Genomic DNA, 7,500 nt, shown 5'->3' on the forward strand with positions numbered 1-7,500 from the left:
AATTAACTCAATGCTCTTGTGGAGAACACCATTGCTTGAGGTCTTAGATAGATTCATTGGTACTCAATTAACAAAGCTAAATGTCTTATAGAATTTGTATTTCTACAAATTGATAACTAAATGTATCTCAACATAACAGTAACAAGCACCCAATCCTGTACTTTTGCAAACTGATGTCATCACTCAGCTGTGGTACTAATTGGAACTTCCCATTTCTAAAACTCCCGATTCTTATCCTTCTGTCTCCCAAACACCCCTTTTCCCCCCAAGTTCTCGTCCTCCATTTCACTATCTCCACACTTCTGTCCACGTGTCCTAACCTCCCCATTCCCTATCCCTAACCCTAGATTTCCCGCTTTCCGACTCTCCAATCTCCCGACCTCAATTCCCGCCCAACTTAAGTTCCTCATTCCACATTCCTCAGTTTCCTAAACCTCCGTTCCTCATCCCTCCGTTCACCAACCCCGTACCCGATTTCCATAATACCATCTTTCGTTCCAAGCACCCAGTCCCCTTTCCTCACCCCTCTATTCCCCAATTCCATATCCCCAACCTCCCACGCCAACCCTCGTTCCCAACTTCCATCCCCCAACCTTTCAGACCCAATCACAGTCTCACCTCTCCAGCCCCAGTCTCCGCCATCTTCCTCATAGCTTCAGCGAGTGGACCCGAGATCGTGTTGAGTCGAAGTGACAGCTGTTTCATCTGCTCCCACGACGAAGCGTACTGGCGGCGGACGAGCTCGATCACGGTGGAGGTGAACACAGGACCCACGAGGATGTACAGCGTGCAGCCCATCAGGGACCAGGTCTTCCCGACGTCTGTGGGATGAAACGCGGAGTGAAAAGAGGGTGAAACGGATGGAATTCTCTACTAACTCTACTAATGAAATGTTGACACTGAGGGAAAATGAGTATAATTAGGGACACAAAAAGGTATTTTTTTAGCCGGAATGGGAGAGAAGTTTTACTAGAAACTCACTCTCTCTCTCTCTCTCTCTCTCTCTCTCTCTCTCTCTCTCCCTCTCTCTCTCTCTCTCTCTCTCTCTCTCTCTCTCTCTCTCTCTCTCTCCTCTCTCTCCTCTCTCGCTCCTCTCTCCCTCCATCTCCTCCTCACTCCCCTTCCCCCTCTCCCTCCCTCTCATCCACCCTCCTTCTCCCTCTCCCTCTCCCTCTCTTCCACCCTCCTTCTCCCTCTCCCTCTCCCTCTCCCTCTCCTACCATGGCAGTGTTCCCAAACAACACACTCGCCCCAGACACACTTACCGGGCACGAGATCCCCAAATCCGATGGTAGTTGTAGTGATGAAGCAGAAGTAAAAAGCATCCATGAACGTCCATCTCTGCAGCGGGGCGAAGATGCAGCCTCCCAAAGCTATGATGCCCACCAGTAGACACAGCACGGTCAGGACGGTCACGACGGGGCGGAGCTTTCCTCTGGGAGCGAATGGTCGAAGAGTGAGAATATATGTATAAAAAAGTCATATATTTTTGCATATATATGTGTGTGTGTGTGTGTGTGTGTGTGTGTTTGTTTGTGTGTGTGTGTGTGTGTGTGTGTGTGTGTGTGTGTGTGTGTGTGTGTGTGTGTGTGTGTGTGTGTGTGTGTGTGTGTGTGTGTGCGTGTGCGTGTGTGTGTGCGTGCGCGTGCGCGTGTGTGTGTTCGTTGCTCTTACATCTGTACAGAAGTACATCGAAGATTAAAAAAAATAGCTAAGTTAAATAAGGGACGAAGAGTAAAACATAAACAAAATGTAACAAGGAAAATGCGAAAAGAAAAACTAAAAACGAAAAGAAAACACGAAGGAAAACGAAAAAGTACACCCAGAAAAAGAAAATACAAAAAACGAAGACACGAGAGAAAAGGAGTTATGAAGAAAGGAATGAAGAGAATATAGTGAAAATAGAAACAACAAAATAAGAAATAAAAGTGCACGAAAAAGAAAAAAAAAACGAACACAAAACAAAATAAACAAGAAAACAAAAGATAAAAGAAGACAGACACAGGTAAAACGAAAAGTAGATCCACCCCCCCTACACACAAAAAACAACAACAACAAAGGAATCACCAACGAAAAGACACACGAAAAGCGAAAAAAGTAAATAATAAGAAAACATACACAAAAACGGACAACAGAACAAAAAGAAGTAAAAAGAAACAAATAAGTGTTAAGAAGAAAAACGAGAGCAAAAAGTAAACAAAGATATTATAATAATGCACAAGACAATTTTAAAAGTGGGAACACAAGACAGAGAGAGATAAAAAGAAACACAGATAGACATAAAATTGACAGAAAACAACAACACATAAAGAACCGAATCGTCAACAAAAAGACACATCGAAATGAAAAGTAAAAACAAACATTAATAACAAAAACCGACACACCAAAATAAAGGGGGAAACTAAACAAAACAAAAAAATAATTTAAAAAAAAGAAACACAGACAAACATCTAAAAACAACACAGAAAACGACCCTCCCTTACTTCGGCAGCATCTTCGAGAGCGTCTCCACGGGCACGAGCGACGCCAACACCTCGCCCATGTCACTGATGATCGTGAGTGTGAGGGGAATGCCGACGAGGGCGAAGACGATGCAGAAGATCTTGCCTCGGACGGTCATGGGGGCGATGTTGCCGTAGCCTTTGAAGGGTAGGGAAGGGGGGGGGGGGGGGGGGGGAGGAGGAAATTGGGGTAGGAAGGGTGAGGGCGAAGTGGGTGTGGGGAGAGAGAAGGGAGGGAGGGGGGGAGTGGGAGGGAGGGAGGGAGGGAGGGGGAGAATGGGAGGGAGTGAAGGAGAGAGAGAGAGAGGGAGGGAGGGAGGGGGTAGGGGGAGTGGGAGGGAGGGTGGGAGGGAGGGAGGGAGGGAGGGAGGGAGTTAGGGAGGGAGGGAGGGAGGGAGAGAGAGAGAGAGAGAGAGAGAGAGAGAGAGAGAGAGAGAGAGAGAGAGAGAGAGAGAGAGAGAGAGAGAGAGAGAGAGAGAGTGTGAATTTAAGAAAGAAAGGAAGAGGATGAAATAAATAAAACGAGAGAGAAAGAGAGAGAATGTAGCATTAAAGCTCACAAAAAAACTGATCCAAATCTTGAAAAGGAATCACGATACCGGACAAAATTACAACTTAACTTCATTTCACAAAAAAAAATATGCATGTTCTACAAATACAAAAAATATACAGTTACGCGATTAAATTGAACAATCAAAGTGATTGAATAATACTTTTAAAATGTTGAACAAAATGAATACTCAATAAATTTAGCACAGTCATAAAGAATAAGACAATAACTCAATTCACAGATTTTAACTTTTGATCTTGTCTAAAATACATGTGTGTGTGTGTGTGTGATACTTTTTTCAGTCTTTTGTGTTACACGCTGCAATACCTTCACATATGCTCCACAGATTACAGACCTATAGTCGTTAGAACCGTCGCCGTGAAGAACACACTCTGCGGGAAAGACCAGCCAGGTTCCGTCCCGGCCTGTAGAGGTGTTACTCGAGCGTCGCCGCTGTCCACCACAACCTGTTCGTAGTACCTCAGCATCGTGGAGACTCTTTCTTCTTTCTCTGCCCTTTCGCTCTCCTCTTCGTATTCCCACTCTCCCTCGGTGTGGCTTTTTCCCATCCCTCCCTCTGGTTGTTCAAGATAATGAAATGTGTTTATATAAGTGTAGCTATAATATATGTGTACGTTGTTTCATTGTGCATTTTCCTTGCTAAGAACGTAATTATTAACTGTCTGAAAGAAGTAGTGATCTAGGGGTTTTCTTGTACGGACTATGTGGATTGTAAATAAACACATCATCACAATTTACATTCGCCTATCTATAAATCTTGTATTCATCATAATATTGCAACACGTGACATCAAACAAAGACAATAATCCAAAGAAATTTCCATCTCGGTAAAGATACATGGCATCACACTAAGCTCATTTATATTCATAAAAGTCTAGGAAACATTTTATTTCGTTGAATTCCAAATAAAGAAAAAATACTACAAAGATAAGTAATCAAACTAATTTACCTACATGAGAGGGGATACATAGCGTCAAATGAATTAACCTTGGTCATTATACAAAGACGAAAAAGAACGGGATAACCCAGCGCTCTCTGTTAGATTAAGGATCTCTTGTATAAAATGGCGGCGGTCTTGCATGAGTTGAACCCTCAAGGTTTCTTGCTGAATCACCTCCTCATCGTATTCTAATGCTTGAAACACCTGAGGAAAAGAGATAAAGTCTTAAAAACGACAGTATCTTTTACTACTACTGCTGTTGCTACTACCAATGATAATAACAGTGATAATAATAATGATGATAATGATGATAATAATAAACATGATGATAATAATAATGATGATTATAATAATAATAATGATAATAAAAGTGATATAATATTGATGATGAGGATGATGATGAGGATGATGATGATAATAATGATAATAATGACAATAACAATCAAAATAATAATAATAGCAGACTGAGATTGAGTTTGCAGAGGTCAGGCAAGAAAATGAATTGGTAAGCAGACTGAAGGAAATACTCCAAACAATGCACCATCGTTGAGAGCAATCGATAGTGTTTGAGTTAAAACCGAGACAAGGGAAATTAAAGAAATTCTGGTCATTATAAGATTAGGCAACACTGATGACATACATGATGTGTTCAAAGCTGTAGCTATACATGTCAGTGAAAGAGTTGGTGTAAAGAGAAAGAGAGAACAAAAGCAAAAGGAAACTCAGGAAAGACTTAAGCCGTAGTGAAGCATGGTTCAAATGAAACTGGATAAATGGCAAACAACAGGAAAAGCTTGATCTCAAAAGAAAAATATAATCTTAAAGCCAAAGGATTTAAGACTGTCATGGAAGAACTAAAGCAGAGGATCTCTGCCAAGAAAGAAAAAATAAAAAGATTCGTCTCAAGAACCACTCAGTATCGACAGAATAGATTTTTTAGAAATATTCAAAAGGTGTTGTGCGAAGAACTGGTGGGAAGAAGTAAAGAGAACAAGTAGCGCCTGATGCAAATGCAACTAGAGAGTTTTAGAGCAACTTATGGGACAATCTAATTCAGCATAATGAAAGTGCAGAATGGCTACAGCAAGTTGATCATGAAATGAAACGGGTGCAGAAATTCAGTGACATAAGTATCACTAAGGAAGATGTAAGTAGCAACATAAGGAAAACGCCCGAGTGGGTCTCCCGGTTTGAATGGAATTCAAGGTTTTTGGTTGAAAAGGCTCAATAGCCTGCATGGAATGATAGCCTGGGAACTTAACCAATGTTTGGTGACTGGAAAGGCACCCTCTTGGATGGTTGAAAGCAGGAATGTATTGATTTAAAAAGATCCAAATTGGAAACTACCGACCATGCTCCTTACCGCAATAATCTTTGATAAATTGTATGTACATCTAATAATCAGGATCTGCTGCCAGAGGAATAAAAGGGTTGTAGAAAGCGATCCCATGGAAAAAAAACCACCAGTTATTTATTGACAAGGCGTGATTCGCAACTGTAAAAGGCGTAAGAGTAACTTAAGCATGGCCTGGACTGATTTTCGGAAGGCCTATGATATGGTGCCACATAGTTGGACACTGAAATCCTTATAGCTTATCGGGGCTCCCAGGGATGTTACAGAGCCTTTGAAGAACAGCATGAAAGACTGGAAGACAAACCTGTTTTCAGGAGGGTCATCACTTGGGGCAGTCAACTTAAACAAGGGTATATCTTAAGGAGACTCCCTATCTCCATTGCTTTTTGTCATTACACTCATTCCCTTAACTCTGGTGTTACTAAAATTAAAGCAGAGATATTCTGTTGAGAATGGAAAGTCTAGATGTAAACCATTTACTATTTATGCTTGTCCTGAAATAGTATGGAGGCAGTGAAAGTGATTTCAACTCACTCGTGAGGACAACCAAGTTAGTCACAGAGGATATAGGGATGTCGTTTGGCATTGATGAAGTGGAGATTTAGTCCTTAAAAGGGAAAATAATGCAAATGTGAAGGAATAGATCTGAGAGAAGGCGTTATTGTTAATGGAGTTGAGATAGAAGGCTATAAATATTTGGGAATAGTAGAAAGAGGTGATATATCCCACCAGGAAATAAAGGAAAGGACAGAGCAAGAATGTATTAACAGGGTGAGAACGAATTTAAAATCCAAATTAAATGGAGGGAATGTTATCAAGGCAATCAATACATGGGCTGTGGCAACAGTAAAGTATGGTGCAGATGTGGTTAACTGGACCATCGAAGACTTAGAAAGAATGGATAGATATTATTGTTATTGATAATGCATGGTGGCTTTCATCCTCGATCAAATGTTGGAAGCTTTATATCCCTACAAATTTAGGAGGTAGAGGACTCACAAGTGGTCGAGATTGTGTTGAGAAAGAAGTTCTAAGTATTGGCAAGTACACCATCGAAAGTCCTGAGAAACTACTTAAAGTTGCAGAAGAAGAACTTCAATTTGTGAGAAGAAAGGGAAAGAAAGAAGGATAGACGAAGGGAGTGGAAGGAAAAGACGTTACTCGGGCAATTTCTCCGTAAGACAGAAGATTATACAAACAGGAAAATATTGGAATGTTTAAGAGGAGGAGAGTTAAAACGAGGGACGGAAAGTTTGATTTGCACTGCACAAGAGCAGGCCCTAAGGACTAATAGATAGACTGCAATGAGAAATGGTTCTCACATGAACCAGAGCAAGTGCAAGAGAACGAAAGATGTAAGATTCTGTGGGACTTCACAGTACAAACTGATAAGGTGCAAGAACACCGGAGGCCTGATACTGTCATTCGGAATAGGGAGAAAAGAGAATGCATTATCACTGACTTTGCGGTACCAAGAGATCAAAATATTACCACCAAAGAGCAAGAGAGATCACGAAATACCAAGACCTGCGTATATAGATTGAAAAACTATGGGATGTTAAATCAGTTGTAGTACCAATAGTGATAGGTGCACTGCGAACAGTTTCCAAAAAGCTGGAGAAACATCTAAAATGAGTAGACATTCCTCCTGTTACTAGGTACAGACTTCATCTTAAGGAGAGTGCTTGGCATCTCAGGGTAGAACTCAGATGTCAAGTGTGAAATTCCCATCATAAGGTGATACACATAAAAAAAAAATAATAATAACAATGATAAAAGTTATAATAATAATGATGATAATAATAATAATAATAATGATAACAATACTACTACTACTAATAATAATAATAACAATAATAATAACAATAATAATGATAATGAAATAATAATGATAATGATAAATAATGATGGTAATAATAACAATAATAATAATGGTGATAAAAATTGTATATGTATTAATAATATATATAAAAATAACAATAATAGTAATAATAATAATAATGATAATGAAAATAATAATAAAGACAATAATGATGATAGTAATAATAATAATAATAAAGACAATAATGATGATAGTAATAAAAATAATAATAATAGTAATAATAACAATATGATGATGATGATGATGATGATG

At 39.8% G+C, this 7,500-nt stretch overlaps 1 protein-coding gene across 2 annotated transcripts in view; it reads right to left on the bottom strand.

Moving 5' to 3' along the window:
* The window catches only part of LOC125035396 (potassium channel subfamily K member 15-like), a 19,185-nt gene that overhangs the window by 1,947 nt on the left and 9,738 nt on the right, over positions 1-7,500 (bottom strand). For both annotated transcript variants that reach the window (XM_047627765.1, XM_047627764.1), the window contains 5 exons: positions 4,060-4,216; positions 3,407-3,628; positions 2,484-2,640; positions 1,266-1,435; positions 619-821 (listed from right to left, as the gene is read on the bottom strand). In XM_047627765.1, the coding sequence (XP_047483721.1) occupies positions 619-821; positions 1,266-1,435; positions 2,484-2,640; positions 3,407-3,628; positions 4,060-4,153 (846 nt within the window). In that variant the 5' untranslated portion in view covers positions 4,154-4,216. The remainder of the gene's footprint in view (positions 1-618; positions 822-1,265; positions 1,436-2,483; positions 2,641-3,406; positions 3,629-4,059; positions 4,217-7,500) is intronic.

The sequence above is a fragment of the Penaeus chinensis genome, chromosome 19, assembly GCF_019202785.1.
Source record: "Penaeus chinensis breed Huanghai No. 1 chromosome 19, ASM1920278v2, whole genome shotgun sequence".
NCBI classification, from domain to species: domain Eukaryota; kingdom Metazoa; phylum Arthropoda; class Malacostraca; order Decapoda; family Penaeidae; genus Penaeus; species Penaeus chinensis.